The following is a 17,503-nucleotide window of genomic DNA, read 5'->3' as shown; positions in this document are numbered from 1 at the left end:
CTAATATTTATATAAATATATATATATACACACACATACTTTAATTCCCATTCAAAATAGGTTATGAGTAATTTTTTTCTTTTTCAAAATAGGTTGAGGAAGAATTTAAAATCATTCATCATTGTTCATCCATCTTGGTTCATCAGAACAATCCTTGCAGTTACACGACCTTTTATAAGGTATAGTCATTATTACAGTAAAAGTACTAGTTTTTTAAAGTATGTAATTCATTGTTCCTCTATACAAAAATTCATAAACCAAGAGAGTATTTAGGATAATATGTTTTGCCTCTGTCTTTCCTGAAAATATACTTTGGACTGCCCAGCAAGAGACTCTAAGAGTGAGTATATGTTCATAGTGATTATTTTTCCCCTATAATTATAAAACATGACCGCTATATTGCTTGCTATAAACATAGAAAATGAAACAGTGAGGTTTCCATGCCATATGACAAAAGGGAATAAATAGTACTATTAAAGAAATACGGGCTTCCCTGATAGCTCAGTTGGTGAAGAATCTACCTGCAATGCAGGAGACCTGGGTTCAATCCCTGAGTTGGGAAGATCCCCTGAAGAAGGGCACAGCTACCCACTGCAATATTCTGGCCTGGAAAATTCCATGGACTGTATAGTCCATGGGGTCTCAACAAGTCAGACACGACTCAGCGACTTTCACAGACATTAAAGAAATACGGTATTTTGTAAAGAATCAAAGAGGTGGAGTAACATGACAATGGAAATTAAAGACACATCAAGGACAGAAACATAAGCCAGACCTTAATTGTTTTGTTTCTTCTGAACAAATACCATGTAGGTCACCTAAAGTGGGTTGAGAGTCTGTGCAGCCATTTTGAGAGCTTTGTTTTGATCATCCATGAGGCTTCTTGGTTTAAATTCACTTCAGATCAGTAAATATTTGTTCATCATCTATTTTGTGTTAGATGCTATATAACCTTACACTTTGGGGATGAAAAGAAAAGTAAGATATGCCTCTTATATAGCAAAACTGAGACAGTTAAATGAAAGGGACAATACAGATTTTCTAGAAAGTTTTAAAAAATAGAAGAGGGAGGGGCAAGATAGGGGTATGGGATTAAGAGGTACAAGCTACTAGGTAAAAAATAAATAAGCTACAAAGATACAGTGTACAGCACAGGGAAAATAGGCACCATTTTATAATAACTTCAATGGAGTATAGTCTATAAAAATAATGAATCACTAAGTTGTAAGCCTGAAACTAATATAATATTGAGAATCAACTATATATCAGCTAACTAGAACTTGCCTAACATCAGGGTACAAATTATATAAACTGAAATTTTTCTGTCTCAGTGTTATTAATGAATCTGTAAGAAAAATTCTGGAGAAAAGATTAAAGGTTAAAATCTTTTATATATATATTTTTTATTACTATATATATATATATTTTATTGAAGTATAGTTGGCTTACCGTGTTTCAGGTGCCCAGCAAGGTGATTCAGTTAAACACATACACATAACTACTTTTTAAATCATTTTCCATTATAGGTTATTACAAAATATGGACTATAGTTCCCTGTGCTATACAGTAAACCTTTGTTGCTTGTTTCATATCTATTTTTTTTTAATTAGAAATTGAGCACTCTGTGCCATCCAGAATCTTCTTTTTTTGTTCTGTGTTCACTTATGTTTATTTAGCATTCCCATCCGCTATGTCCAACAACTGGGTAGCAGGATTCAACCAGTTTTCCTCTGGCAGGAGAGCTCTTTAAATTACTTTAAAGCATAATACAAGCTTTTAAGATATATAAAAAAAAAAGCTACTAATTTTAAGATTAGCAGAAAATGCTTTGACAGAGAGTAGGAATAAATGTACAATGAAGAACTTATACAAACTTTTAACGAGTAAAAAAGCAAACATTAGAATTGATATTGAGTCACTGATGCTTGTTTAATAATTCAGCTCTATTTTAAAATGAATATATTTCTCCTTGGTAAATATTTGTTATGGCAAGAATATGAAAAAGAATTATAATTCAACATTTATTGAACGGAGTTTCAAGATAATAATAATTCCCTTCTCTAGGGATCTTCCCAACCCAGGGATCAAACCCAGGTCTCCCACATCACAGGTGGATTCTTTTTTTTTTTTTCACAGGTGGATTCTTTACCCGCTGAGCCTCAAGGGAAGCCCCAATAATTATGACAAAAATAATTAAATTATAGCAAGTAGTGTTGTGGTAAATTACATATAATAATGGTTTACATTTATTGAGTACTTACATGCATTATTTTATTTAATCCTAATGATGATGCTCTGAAGGAGGCACTGCTTACTATTTCTGTATTGTAGGAAAAAAAAACCCTAAGGTTCAATGAGGTCAAATAAATTGTTCAAACCAGGAGCCAGCAAACCATTCTGTAAAGAATCAGATATTAAGTATTTTAAGTGTTATGGGCCATACACTTTCAGTCACCACTACTTAGCTCTGCCATGGTAGGACAAAAGCCATAGATAATACGTAAATAAATAAGTGTCCCTGTGTTCCAATAAAACTTGATTTATGAACACTGAAGTTCAATTTTCTGAAATGTTTTACATGTCATGAAATAGTCTTATTTTGATCATTTTTCAACCATTTAAAAAAATGCAAAACCAGTCTTGGCACAAAGATGTAAATAACCAGTAACAAGTTGGCTATGGCCAACAGGCCATAGTTTACCAACCCCAGGTCTACGGTAACATAGCCAAGAAATGATAAACTCAGGCTCTGTACCCAGTGTCTACCTAATTCTAAAGAACACATATTTCAAGTACTTAAACATTCTATTCTACAGTTTCATCATATAAAACCCTCTTTAAAGATCCCTCTGTGAATCAATCTACATCAGCGTAACAAATTTTTTGACCTGAAAAAAGAGGTCACTAAAATGTATTATAGGTCTTTTCACTGCTAAAGGGTAACACCTATGATAGAGGTATATAGCAAATTCTTTTTTTTTAATTCATGTATTTTTAAACTGAAGTATAATTAATTTACAATGTGTTAATTTCTCGTGTACAGCAAAGTGATTCAGTTTCTCATATTCAGATACATATTTGTAACTAAATACGAAAAATGATTTTTTTTCAGTTACGTATTCTTTTTCATATTCTTTTCCATTATGGTTTATTGCAGGATACTGACTATAGTTCCTGTGCTGCAGAGTAGGACCTTGTTGTTTATCTGTTTATTTTAATAGAGTAGTTACTGTCTGCTAATCCCATCCTTCTAATTCATCCCTCCCTCCTCAAGTTCATTTTTGTAAATCAGTTGTCTGTCTGTGTCAAGCACTGGGTTAGGTGCTGCAGGTTGAGAAATTAAAGAGCTCAGTTGCTTTCCTCAGGTCACAGCCTGGCAGCTGACACAGGGAGACGAGAAAGCGGCTACAATACAGGGTACAAAGGGGGCCGATGAGGGTGATGACTCGGAGTGGGGCTGAGTTTTAAGGTGACCGGTGAAGTGTGAAGACAGAGAGTCTGCATCAAGAGAGGCTTTCTAGAAGAATGCATCCTCAAGCTGAGTTTTGAAGAATAGGATTGGCTAGCTAAAGCCAGGTAGAGGAAATAGCAGGTACCAATACACCAAGAAGAAAAAATATTCTTTTTCCTATTCAGTTACAAATACATATCTCAATATAAGAAACTGAATCACTTTGCTGCCTAGAGAACTGTACATTCCAGTGTGGAGGTGTCCTCCTGGACTTCTTCTGCCTTCTTATTCTGCCCCCTCCGTTTTTTAAATCAAAATCTGAATTTAGCTCAAAAACTCCAGAGGAAGGAAGTGGCCTAATGTGGCATGTCGTTAGTGGTGTGTGTTCACCCAAGGCTTATGAGGACTTGAGTGACTGTTCAAAAATGAAGGTTGTTCACAAGCCACACCCAGTAGCCCGTAGTCAAAAATGCAAGTAAAATGTGAAAGCTGGATGTATGCAGAAGTGACCTTGACAGCATCTTCTCAGTAGACTGGGGAGGCCTTTTCATTAGAGACCATTCAAGGGAGTTGGACGCCTGATCAAGTTCCCTTTCAAGTGGAATGATATATTCTTAGAATTAGTTTGCTGTTACACTAGTAATACAAAAATGTCACCTTCTTATAAAACAGCCAATCATTATAGGTAAGTGGCACCTTCTGCCACTGACTGAAGGTGAAATCTGGGCAAACACTTAATTCCCTATGTCTAAATTTCCTTGTCTTTAAAAAGAGATAGTACCTACCTCTTTAGGTACTACTTTAATAGTACCTACCTCATTAGGCTAGCACAGAAAATGAGTTATTATGTGTGTGTGTGAGTCGCTCAGCTGTGTATGACTCTTTGTGACCCCATGGACTGTAACCTGCCAGGCTCCTCTGTCCATGTGATTCTCCAGGCAAGAATACTGGAGTGGGTAGCCATTCCCTTCTCCAGGGGATCTTCCCAATTCAGTGAACTAACCAGGGTTTCCTGAATTGCAGGCAGATTCTTTACCATCTGAACCACCAGGAAAGTCCCAAGAGTTAATATATATTAACCAATTAGAACAGAGTCTGGCACATAGTAACTACTCAAGTAATATAGCTATTCTTCTAAGTAAGAGTGCTGGGGGCAAGGTGATAAGGATTTTCAAGAAGAGGCAGAAGTCTGAGGGATGGAGGAGTGACTGAAATCTTTTTTCTTTTCTTTTTTTCAAGTTCCAAATTCAGCAGTAAAATTAAATATGTCAGTAGTTTATCAGAACTCAGTGGACTGATCCCAATGGATTGCATCCATATTCCAGAGAGCATCATCAAGTAAGTCCTGATGGTTCTGAAGATTTGGTAAGAAATACTGCATGTCTGGAGAAAGAGATGAGAAAATAACTCACTCCTGGAATATGGGGAAATGGCTTATCTTTTGTTTTACATTTAAAACAAATAATAAATATTCTCCAATAAATATATTTCTTTTCTTATAACCTAGAGATAACTGTTCTGTTCTTGCAGATCTACTTTCACATGATCTTCTATGGTGTTGTTGAGATTTGCTCACTTTCATCTTGAATTTACAACCATTTTGGGGAAAGCATAAATTTAACACTAATCAGTGTATTTGTTACCTCTGTCTTGCATGCCACACAAAAGGTAGATTTTGTACATAGCCTGGATTTTTGTATTGACTTATATAAAGTAATTTATCTGCTTGACCCAAGGAAAAGAGAAAAAAGTTACCCCTTTCTCTGATTTCTTCTAAGTCCTGTTTCTTCATGGTTGCCTCCAGGTGAAAGGTAAAGCAGAGTGGTGGGCGGTAGAGTCAGGAATGACTTCCTTACTCAGTACCTGGTAAAGCCTGTAGGTAGAAAGCATGGATACTTAAACTTGTAGCATTATGCTGCAAAAATAGTAAAAATAAAAAGTCAACTGCTTGGAGCTGGGGCTTAAAAATGTGATGCTGGAAAATGAACCCTCCTAACTGGTTAATTGTTGCAAAGAACTATCGTTTACTGTCGATCATGTTTTTCTTTCACTATGTCTAATTTACTGGCTTTCTGTGTGATTAAAAGTGGGAGGAAGGTAACCATCAGCTCAGAGAAAACAATCAAGGATACCCTATCTTCCTCCATAAGATGGAGAGCAGAATGGACCTCCCAATTTGGGCTTCCAAAAAAGAGTTCCCTCACTTTAAAATGGCAGAACTGGAAGGAAAAGATTCCCATTTAATGTGTGTCTCCTGTTCTGGGTATAAGAAGTGCTCTATTTATATCCTTTATTTAATCCTTACAGTAAACGCCCTGTTTATACATAAGAAATGTCACTTAGGAAGGGGATGTTTACTTATGCAAAGTAGAAGCAGGAACAAGGATGAGATGGAACTAGAATTTAAATCCAGGTGAGCCTGGAACCAAAATTCCCATGCAGATTTCTTTACCTCCTGTAAAATACCCATCTAAATAATGGGTATATTTAGATAAATATAAGGGGTATATGTAGATAAATAAAATACCCATCTAAATAAATACCCATACCCTTCTGAGTCAAAGCTCATAAGTAGCTGCAGTTTGGTTTTCCTGCATCCCAGTATCAGGTATGAACAGAAGATACAGGTTGGGTTGAGAACTGCCAGTTGGCTTAGCTGAATCAAGCTGAGCGTGCATAAGCCCTGATGGTGGATGTGATCCTCACTAGCTTCACAGAGTCCCCAGATTAGCACAACTCACAGCTCTGGCCTGCTGCCTCAAAAAGAAGGCACCCCATCTCCAAAAACAGTACTAGAGCACCCACCTCCTATTATGCAAAAGATGACAAGGATTTTCCATCTTCAAGTGGAAATGAGCACTGGCCACTTTCTAAGTGAGTATGCTCCCCCCCAGCGTGGCACTGGGAACAAGAGAAGAGATTGTGCTTTGGAGGACCAGCATTAGATTTGAAACTTCTCCCCACCTTGCCTCTCTGACACTTCAGGAATCCTATTTAGAACTCTCGGAGTCTCAGCCTCAGCATCTGTAAAATGAGAAAACAAGGAGCAATTAATTCATGGCAAGGTCCTGAGAACAGAATGAGAACCATGAACATAAAGCACTGAGGAACCACCTGGCACAAAGTTGCCAATCCAGAATGGTATTTATTGTAATCGTGTTGCTTTTAGAGACTCACTGTTCACACAGGGAAGTTGGGTTGTGAAGTTAAACTTGCCCTAGGTGCTTTTCATTCATCTACAAGTCAGCTTTTCTATCTGGGAACAGTTTCTTCCAAAGGAGGGTTCTATTTGGAAAGATTTTCTTCTGGAGGAAGAAACTTACAACCGTGCCTATCCTCCCCATGTGTCCTGTTTTTCGTAATTCATCTCCTCTGGCTGTCCTTTCTCATTTCTGTAACTGACCCTTGTTGCCTCATTTTCATATTATGCCATTTTCAAACTGGTAACAAACCATAACTCTTACACATTACACAAGAGCAGGATCTCATCCAATCCCAAGGCCAATATTCAGCTAGGATAGAGTGCATCAAAGTGCTTAAAGGAAAGAAAATTGAGCCCAATCTGAAATCAGATTTATAATCACTGACTACAGTCAGTTCTTGTTATTTGTGGCAGTGATGTTCTTACAGATCTGGATAACTTACTGAACCATTGTTTCCAGGGGGAACACGGGGCTAAGTTTCTGTGAGTACTTGGTCACAGCATTCTCATTTGCCAATTAACGTACAGCCTTGTTTTAGGTCCATTTCTGTTTCTTACTTCCATACCTTACTTGATCTGTATTGTTGATTCACTAACATTGAACTCAGGGCCAACAACACTGTAACTTGTTGCCTGAACAAAGCTTATCTAACACACACATTCCTCCCTAAGGCCCATCGCAGCCATCCTGTGCTCAGGAATACCAGATGATACTTAAGCATAATGTTTGGGAAACATTCTTAAATAAAGAGATCACCAGCAAAAAAGCACAAAAATAAGAAAAACATGGCATGCCACACTGTAAAAGGCCATTTGTTTGCAGCCTGAGAGCTGAGACGAGAAGGCAGAGCCCCGCTGGGCTCCCCCTCAGCTGGGAACCCACACATGGGGTGACTGAAATGTCTGGGCACTCTGTTAAAAGTCCACAAGTGGCCGTGAAAGTGCCAAAGTATTGCTTAGGAGGTTGCAGCTATGGTTTAGCAAGTAGGTGAATTTGTGAATGTGCAATCTGCAAATCCTGAGGATCGGCTGTATATAACTATAAATTCGAAATAATTGATTGTATCGCATATAAATAGGATTCCTCCCCAAAGGCAATTTGACTATGATTTGGGTAGGCTTCTCCTGTCACGTGTTGACTGTCCTGTCATTTTTTCCATCTGTCCACTCGTTTTCCTCACTGCATTCGTTTTTTTTATCCTGTAAGGTACGATGAAGAGAGAGCTTATAAGAGAAGTGTGAGGTAATCATCTCCTGATCTACAGTTCACGCTGGGTCCTTTGTGTGTGTGTACACCAGTGTCTTACTTGTGGGTGACCTCAACAGGCTACCAGAGGAAGAGGTCCTGGTATCAGTCCCTTGTAGTATATCATTTCCAGTCTTTGTCGTGTGTCTAAAGCCGTTGAGGTCAACCTAATTTGCAACTGAAACCTACTAAACCAGATACATCGCAGACTTGGCCCAGGCTGCAAGCTAATTTTAACTAGCCCTGACAACTGCTGTGGCTGTTTCCAGCTTTATTTCAGCCAGCATGCTTCCAGTCTCCTTGCAAGTTTTGTATCTCCGTTTATGAAGGGCTTTGCAAAGGAAACGTACATAAACACAGACTTGGGAGTTCCTAGAACACCAGATGTAATTGAAGGCATGTGTCTTAGCGCTCCAAAGGTTGGTTTTTAAAAGCACAGACGCTCCACTTTCGTTTGGCTTTGCTTTGACTTCTTTTTTGTGACTCTCTCACGCTCTGCTTGCTTCTTGTTTCTTTTCTACACTGATAATTTTTGCTCATGCAGACTGGATGAAGATCTGAGGGAAGCATCTGAAGCAGCTAAGTAAGACTTGGTTTCCATTCAGCAGCTGGCAGTGATGTTGGCTTGCATTTCAGGAATGAGTTGGGAGAACCTGCATGCCTGGTGTTTTATTCTTGCATTCTGGTAATAGTGCTGCCTTTTAAACGTTTCCTTTGTTCCATGATAGATGTAATTTCTCTTATTTGTACTACAATCTGTTGTCCCCCTAATGATCGTGGTTACCTTGTTACCATTAAACATTTTTAAAAAATATATATGCAATTTTAGGCACCACAGCAAAAGAAACACATCACGGGCAGTGCCATGAATAGCGTAACAGCCAGATGATCACTTGCATACACTGAGGCAATAAAACCTCAGTAACTCATACAAATGCAGAAAAATGGTAGCAACTTGAAATACTTCTGTAGAACCAAATTCCTGAATTTCCAAGATTTTTTTTAAAAACTTCTTATTCAGTGACTGGGAAATATAGCTTAACTAACGGCTTCTGACTTATTTGCATGAGTACAAAACATATTGCTCACTATTATTATAGTTTGCAAAAAGCAAAATCATAACTTTAATGCAAATATAAAATGAATACATGCCAGTGATTTTATTCAACTAATTATTTAATCAAGGAACCAGTAAGCTGTTAAAACCAGTTGAAAGAGTATTTGAAAAGCTAGATATCTATAAGCAATTTATAAAGGAACATTAGGATAAAAATGTTGGTTTACATACAAAACTGATTAGTGTTCAACAGGGCAATAAACTATACCTCAGGGTGGTCTTTTCCACTGGACAGAAACTATTGCATCTCTGCTCAGTAAAAATCAAGTTAATATCTGCCTCTACAGAGCTGTAAGATCAATAGGAAGTCAACTCAACAGTGCTTCTAAAGAACATCCAGTAATTTTATTTCCAGTTCACAAATAATTTTTCTGACACTGCTAAATATAAACAAGAATATTCGCTGCATCAAGCTTCTCCATTGCAAAAGTTGCTTACACTGTTAATTTTTATAACTTGTTCCTATTTTAATAGCTATTGCAAAAGCAGAAATCCTGGACAATGTCTAAACAGCTACAAATTCTGAATAAGTAAGATCTAAGTTAGTGAAGTTTTTCCTAGATAGGTATAAATGCCAATTCGTCATGAAAACAATCCATTAAAATATTTTTCCCTACATTTTTGTAGCAGGTAATCTGTAGAATTATTTGCCTATAGCATGGATCTTTTGGGTTAAAAACTCAAGGAAAGGTTTTTGCTTTAGAAAGCTTAGCATTAGTGTAGATTACTGGTAAATGTGCCTATACTGTATTCTGGTACAGTGTACCCTGTTAGCATTTATCTCTGCTCAAATTGCACTGTCATGAGATTCCCCACAGAGAGAGTGAGCAATTAGTTTCCCTTTCAAATTTTTTTTTTTTTTTTAGGATAACAGATTTATTAAATTAAGAAGCTGTTTTCAAGACAAAAATATACGGAGGGAACGTCAATAATTTTCCAGCCAAACCCACTATGGAGTCATAGCCATGTGCTCTCATTACTACCCTAAAATCTCACCTACTTTCCCTCTATATTTCTACTCTTCCTGCTTAACTACCATAAGAGAACATTTATCACTTTGGCTTAGTTGTGTAGCTTTCTTTTTTCTCTCAAATTCTTCACTTGTTCACTTATCTACCTCCGCAGACCCTCTCCCCAAAGATCTAAATGATCTTGGCTGGTCCTGAGATGTCTTGATCGCCTTCCTAAAGGAAGCAGCAAGCTCATGCCTAGTACATAGTCGATGCTCAATAAATTTCTGCTTCATCAATTGGTGAATGTGCATAAGACTTAAGATCACTGCTGAGGCGCAGTGCTTCTCAAACTTAACTTAGCGCATCAGAATCACCTACAGTGTCCTGGGCCTCACCCCCAAAGTTTCTGATCAGCAGGCCTGAGAATCTGTATTGCTAACAAGTTCGCAGTAATGCCAATACTGCCAGTCTCAGGACCTTGCTTGGAGAGTCACTGCCTTAAAGCAAATGGCTGAATAAAAATAATCAGATTTGTCCTCAGAAGTCTATGCTCTTGCTTTGAATTCAATGAGTAAGCCATCTGTCTGAATTCTCCATTCATTTAACTTCTTCTGATGGTGACATTATAGCTAGGAGGAACCGAAAATGTGGAAGGAGAAAGAATTTTACTGTTGACCCTGCAGATGATCAAAATCCCACAGAATCCTACCATTTCTGCATGCTAACTATATCTTCTCAACTACCTCTGAGCCTCTGAAGTGGTCCCCCAATCCTTGGACAGACTGTAGATGATGTCTTGCAGTTCAGAAAACATAATCACTGCAGACCCATGGTTACAGGTTCCTTTTATGAACAGACGCCCCCTGACTTTCCACATGACCTTAACTAGAAAGCTTCAGGCTGTTTCTAACGGAAGCAACATATCCCCTGTCAGGGAGCAAAGCCTATCTGTTCAGTGTTTGGCTTTAGTCCTATTAGTGTTTTTAAACATTCACCCTCTCCCCGTATACACACATAAACCACCTTCACCTCTAACTGACTTTATCAGAGGGAGATTCCCTCAGCCAGTCTTATTTTTTCCTTAAACCTTAAGTTCTGAACAGGAAAGAAAATATTTTAAAAAGGATAAATTGTACATAGAGAGTCAGTCTTATTTTGCAGATGGTGAGGAATCTATCTGTTGCCTTCAGAGTGATAGTAGTACAGGAACCCTAAATTGCTCTTTGCTTTGGAAGGATTATGCAAAGTTAAAAAGCAGAAATGCTAGGTTTGGAAGACTGCCTAACCTTTCTTGATTCCATTTCAGCTTTACTAGGTTTTTCTAGCACACTATCAACGCTTGCCTGACTGTCCCTGTTCACTAGAGTTGCCAAGCATCTTCTATAAAAATGCCACCACCAGCGAGAAGGGTAGGGAGTGAGGGGGGAAAGCCTTCTGACTTTCTCAAGGAGCTAGCCTTCTGCCATTTGCAACAAAATACCTGATGTTAATAACCACACCTCTTATGTGTAGACAGAAACCTTTGCTTGTGAAATTATCACATTACAAGAGGAGCTCTCACATGTAAGAAGGAGCGCTACGCTGTGCTGCGCTTAGTCGCTCAGTCTTGTCCAGTTCTTTGCGACCCCATGGACTGTAGCCCGCCAGGCTCCTCTGTCCACGGGGATTCTCCAGGCAAGAATACTGGAGTGCGTTGCCATGCCCTCCTCCAGGGGATCTTCCCAACCCAGGGATCAAACTCAGGTCTCCCGCATTACAGGCGAATTCTTTACCGTCTGAGCCACCAGGGAAGTGCAGAATCTCTTAAAATAGTGTGTGTTTGCTGAAAATAAAATATTTACCAGAGGGGGAAAAGGAAAAAATTGAAGGGTTAGGTATTAATTGGAAATTAATATAAAGCACATTTGAAATTTGCTAACAGAGGAATCATACAGAATATCAAAAGCAGCTTGATATTACACAAACAAGCATAAACATGTTCGTACACAGTAATAAAACTGTCCTTTTATGGTTACATGTTTCTTTCTGGGCATGATCAGTTTCGGTTACTGTCAGGACTGGCTTGTTTCACCTGAACACAGCTGAGCTGCGAGGTATTTTTTGTGACAATAAAGGAAAGCCGACACTGGCGTTTTCCCTTTTAGTGTCTTGGAAAATCTTCATTGTTGTGAAAACTGAAAGTTAACTGGGTTCATATATGAATAAAATTAGAGGCATTGTCCTTTGTGCATAAAATATTATGTGGGTTACAAATAAAAATTTGTAATATTCTATTCACCAAACACGATAGATTTAAAAGTCAGGAAGAAAATAACAAGGATGGATGAGACATGGAGGTCTTGGGAGTTTCAATCTTCCTTTTATGTTTCTGAATCAGGAGCAATTACTGTATTTCAAAACTGATGGTAAAAGAATCAGAGCTTCGTCTCATCGTCTGTTCAGGTGTAGATTAGATGTGTTCAGTGGTAGCAATGGGACCACACTAATCAGTTTCAATTCAGTTCTGTCACTCAGTCATGTCCAACTCTTTGTGACCCCATGGACTGCAGCACGCCAGGCTTCCCTGTCCATCACCAACTCCCAGAACTTGCTCACACTCAAGTCCATCGAGTTGGTGATGCCATCCACCCATCTTATCCTCTGTTGTCTAACCAGTTTAAAAAGTTCAGATCTGTCCTGTTTATAAAGTGATAACAATAGAGAGAATGTTTACTGCTTCCTTTTTTTCCCCCTTGCACTCAGAACTAGCTGCCTTTACAATGATCCAGAAATGTCTTCTATGGAGAAGGAGTAAGAATTCACCATCAATAACAATTATGTGGTTATTCATTGTATTGTATGGCTGGGCTCTGAAAGACAAAAATACATTGAGGATTGGGTAAACACCGTTTAGATGTTCAGCTTTCACATTCTCTATGCCTGAAATTAGAAACTTAAAGAAAAATTTGTCACCTTAACACCATCTCATTCATCATCACCATTAGATGTCTTAAGGAAAACCCAAGTCTTTACTTGGTGTTCTATTTTTCCAGCCGCAAAATGAGGAGAAAATGAATATGAGAGCCAGATGTAAAAGAATTTGGGCAAGAAGAATCCAACTGTTTTCTGAATTACATCATCCATATTTTAATTAGTGAAAGTAGGGACTTCCATTTGAAATTATTATTTTGGTGGGTGGAAGAGAAAACATCCTTATTTAGAAAATTCAAGGGGAAGCTGAGCCCGGATGGAACTTTAGAAATGATCTTGTCCACCTAGTTTCATCCTATGAGAAATAAAAATTGAGCATGTGTTTACCATGTGCCAAGTTCTGAGTAAAAAGCTGCACCCACCCTATCTCATTTTTATCCTCAGAATAAGCCAACGAGGTCCACTGTACAGATAAGGAAGGGGAACCATAGAGAGATAAGCTGACCAATCCAGTGTTGTTCAGCTCGAAGAATGGCCTGGAGCTTGGACTGGAGCCTTTGCAGCGCAGTTCCAGATCCAGTGGTTGTGGTTTTAAAATCAGAGACAGGTGGCCTTGATGCTGGAATGGTTGTTCAACCTCTGATCTAACCAGGGAGGACATAATTTACACCTAAGTCAAAAGAGTTCACTGCTGTCCCGTCAGTTTCAGGGAATAAGCTGTGGTCACCATCATGCTCTCAGAGAGAACTTGGCCATCCAATCAGGGGCTCTTAATGGGGTGTGAGTTGTGGAGAATTTAACTTTGTCCTCCTTCACTGGAATCCAGGAGGGGCAAAGATCCGTATTTAAATATATCTGCTATTGTTACCTTTTGTTCTCTTGTGACCTCCTTTTCCCTGGAGGAGGTCTGAAGGGACACTGGAAAATCCCGGTGCACTGGCTCTGGAGTTGCCATGGTGACCTTATAAGGAAGTTTATGCACGAAAACTCAAGGGAAGGTCTTTACTGACAAAGAACAAAAGCCGTAAAGGAGACCTTTGAAATAGCACAGCTACTTTTCTGAAGGTTTTACTGGTCCCACCTTTTTGAGATGAAGACAGCAGTTGCTTCGAGCAAACTGCCATGTGAAAATTCCACAAAACAAAAATACCATAGTCCATCTTAAAAAAAATTTTTTTTTCTTTTTTGCAAATCATCCCTCTCTCAGCAAAGCAGCGCCCCCTAGAGCAGAGTCCTGCGCCTACAGCTAACGAGCTGCGTGGACAGAAGGTCCCTCACTAACCTACAGCTGCTACATCTGCGGGCTTACCCACTCCTCTGCCTGCCTTGTCTGTTTTGCTCCCCATCTGTATATGAGGCTGTCTGGGTTGGGAAGAGGGCAAAACACCGCTTCTGGTTGGGCTTCATTCCGGGGCTGGGGCTGCGGGTGGGGGTGGGGGTCGGGGGGGGGGTATGCTGCAAATTGTTAATGTTACTTTTGCCATTTCTTAGAAAATATTGGTCTCCCTGCTTCCCCTTTCATCAGCCCTCTCTTAAGTTCTTTCTTACCAGGCACATGATCACAGTGTGGAGGATGAGATCTGGGATGAGGGCCACAGTGGCCAAGATTTTTTTTTTTGCTGACTTCCTGCCCTGGATTTCTGGCTTTATTTAGTATCAGACTAAGAGGTTTCATTTACCTTCTAGTTTCTGAGTGGAAGCATTTTACACCTTCTATAGCTAGTATTAAATGGATAAGATGAAAAATGGGCAAAGACTCTTCCAAGGAGCTCAATTTGGCCAAGAATAAGATGTACTCTGTGCCGATGCTGTCATGGCCTCTCATTTCCTCAGAGAGAGAAGGGAAGGTTAAGTCTATCTCCCACTCTTCCTGTAGAAAACAGATTTATCATTAAACAATGTTGTCAGATACTTTGTAAAAAACAAAGAACAAAAAAAAAAACCTCATTTAACACATATTAGGAGCCAAAAATAGCCTACAGAAAATTATCAGAAAGTTACTGTCTCACTGGAAAATTAGATTATAGAAAGTGAAGCCCATCTGCCCTGTGAGGAATGCTCCTTTCATGTTTGAATTCTGATTAAAAGTAAGTTTTTTCCAAAAAGCATACTACTTTGAAAAGTAATCCAAATGTTTGTCTCCTTCACACTCAGGTTTGGATTTTATTTTTTTCATTCATCTCCTAAAACTTGCAACATGACTTTTTATATTCTTACATAAAAAGTGTACCTGGTCCAGAAGTGGTTCTATGTGGGGAGACTTAAATTAATAGCATTGTCCATAGATTCATTAGCTCCACAAGACCACTGCTGTCTTATAATCTTCAGGTGGTTTCCTGCATTTACTTAAAAATCATCCACTTTTGACTATCTTCTTGCTCTTTCCATAAACTCAATTATTAAATTTCAGTCTCTCAGCATCTGTGTACCAAAAACTGAAGGGATAAATTAAACCCTAAAAGGTTTACAAAAAAGTCAGGATGAAAAATGAAGTGTTTCAAAATGGTCTGTTATTTTCAGATTTTTATCAGGTGCCTTGATGGTGAAACAAAGTGACCATGTATACTTTAAACTTTTCAAGGTGATTTCAAGTATTTTGACCCAGATTCTACTTTTCAGACAGTAGATTTAATACATATTCTCTTGGTCTATGAAAGAAACTGAGCCACTATCATGTAAACAGCAATAAAATGCCAATCACCAGTCAAACAATGTATTATTTCGGGAATAACTGTAGCTGGGAAATACATTTTTAAAGCAAAAACAAGAAGGACCTGTTTTTTGGAAAAGCATATTAGAAAAAGATCAAGGGGTCAGAGTGGATAAAAAGAAGACAGACACCTTCATGGTAAAAACCCTGTTGATAAGGAAACAAGTCAGATCCTTGAGGGCATAAAAAAAGAGATTAATATCCATGACAACCTGGCCTCTCCTGATAAGTCAGAATGGCTGGGTTTGAAAACTCCCGAAGGACAGAAGATTATTCCAAGTAGAGTAATTAAGCAGTGAGATATGGTTTTCTCATTTCAGAGAGACACTGAACTGCTACTATTACTTACTCTACTGCTGACCTGATATTACTGCTACTTATAATAGACATGTCCTGTATGTTCATTATGTACAATTGAAAACACTTTAGACGAACCCTTAGCAAGCTGTTCTATTTTACAGATACAGAAATGGAGACTTGGAAAAGACAGGTAGCCTGGTAGAATTGCTGAGGGTATCTCAAAGGAGTATATCTTACTGCTGTACCCTGGATGGGTTAGCTTTATTTGCAGAACTACGAGAACGAACAGGGCTCATTTGCTGCAGATTCCACAAGTAAAGCACAGTAACCTCTGCAACATATAAACGTAAGGCCTCCCTCCCTCCAGAGAGAGGAAGGGCAGATCTAAGCGAAATCCGCACATACTTCCCAAATTGCCCAATTCAAACAGAACATTTTTCTTTCGTTTCCTCCTCTGTGTGTTCACTGGCTGTAGTCAGTTTCTCTGGTAGGTGTCAGAAAACTGTGATATGTTCACAAGAGGTAGAAGAAAGATACGAGGCCCAAAGACATTTTAGGCTTATTCCTTGGATATTTGGAAACTCAACAGACATTCTCTTTCCTTTTTTTGATCTTTTTTTTTTTAAATTGAAGAATAGTTGATTTACAAAGTTGTGTCAGTGTCAGGTGTATAGCTGATTCAGTGTGTGTGTGTGTGTGTGTGTGTGTGTGTGTGTGTGTAGATTCAGATTCTTTTCACTTGACCTAGAGATTATCATACTAAGTCAGACAAATACCGTATGATATCACTTATATACGGAGCCTAAAAAAATGATACAAATGAACTTATATACAAAATAGAAATAGACTCTCAGACAGAGAAAACATTTCTTTTGGTCACCAAACTCAGGAGACATTCTTTAAAACAAGTTTTTCTCAGGTTATAAGAATCCATCTCATTAAGGTAGCCAGGCCCTTTTCAGGCAAACCCTTTGGCTTTAGAAAATGTTGGAGGGTGAGAGTGAGAACAGTGGAGTCATAGCCAACGAGTCCCCAACATGTACCCTGGGGGGGGAGCAGGTCCCTCACACCCAGGGACATGTCACACACACTCTTCAGAAGCACGCAGAACCCAGCACGTGCTGTCATGGAAATGACAGATGATTCAGGAGCAAGGTGGCCTCTACCTGTAGGGAGGGATGGGTGACCCAGGGTAATGCTTGCACTTGGCTTATTAGTTTGTTTTTTTTTCTAAATTATGATAAAATACAGCTAACACAAAATGTACTATCTTAACCATTTTCAAGTGTACAAGTCAGTAATATTAAGTACATTCATGTTGGGCACCCAATCTCCAGAACTTTTCAGTCTTGCAAAACTAAAACTCTGTTCCCATTAAATCACAACTCCCACCCCACTGCACACCACCTCTTCTACTGTCTATCTCTATAAATTTGCTTTAGTGGAATCGCATGATATTTGTCTTTTTACAACTGGCTTATTTCACTTGCCATAATGTCCTCAAGGTTCATCTATGTTCTAGCAACTGTTAGTTTCCTTTCTTTTAAAGGCTGAATAATATTCATTATCCTGGAGAAGGAAATGGCAACCTATCATTATAGATATACACCAAAT

The 17,503-nt window shown here is 38.7% G+C and overlaps 1 protein-coding gene and 1 long non-coding RNA gene across 6 annotated transcripts in view; one reads left to right on the top strand and one right to left on the bottom strand.

The window, feature by feature from the left end:
* The window catches only part of LOC122685786, a 47,412-nt gene that overhangs the window by 9,897 nt on the left and 20,012 nt on the right, over positions 1-17,503 (bottom strand). The window contains exons 2-4 of the long non-coding RNA XR_006338547.1: positions 6,416-6,475; positions 5,207-5,324; positions 2,262-2,397 (exon numbers count right to left, since the gene is read on the bottom strand). This is a non-coding gene — a long non-coding RNA (uncharacterized LOC122685786). The remainder of the gene's footprint in view (positions 1-2,261; positions 2,398-5,206; positions 5,325-6,415; positions 6,476-17,503) is intronic.
* PRUNE2 (prune homolog 2 with BCH domain) overlaps positions 1-17,503 on the top strand; it is a 277,828-nt gene that overhangs the window by 255,536 nt on the left and 4,789 nt on the right. For 2 of the 5 annotated variants that reach the window (XM_043890691.1, XM_043890690.1), the window contains 4 exons: positions 93-179; positions 4,691-4,789; positions 7,861-7,896; positions 12,712-12,759. In XM_043890691.1, coding sequence (XP_043746626.1) covers positions 93-179; positions 4,691-4,789; positions 7,861-7,896; positions 12,712-12,759 — 270 coding nt within the window. Of the gene's footprint in view, positions 1-92; positions 180-4,690; positions 4,790-7,860; positions 7,897-9,882; positions 10,513-12,711; positions 12,760-17,503 lie in introns of those variants that run through there. The other 3 variants (XM_043890693.1, XM_043890692.1, XM_043890694.1) reach the window with 3 other exon arrangements.

This window comes from Cervus elaphus, chromosome 29, assembly GCF_910594005.1.
Source record: "Cervus elaphus chromosome 29, mCerEla1.1, whole genome shotgun sequence".
Lineage (NCBI taxonomy): Eukaryota > Metazoa > Chordata > Mammalia > Artiodactyla > Cervidae > Cervus > Cervus elaphus.
This window is presented reverse-complemented; position numbering and strand designations above follow the sequence as displayed.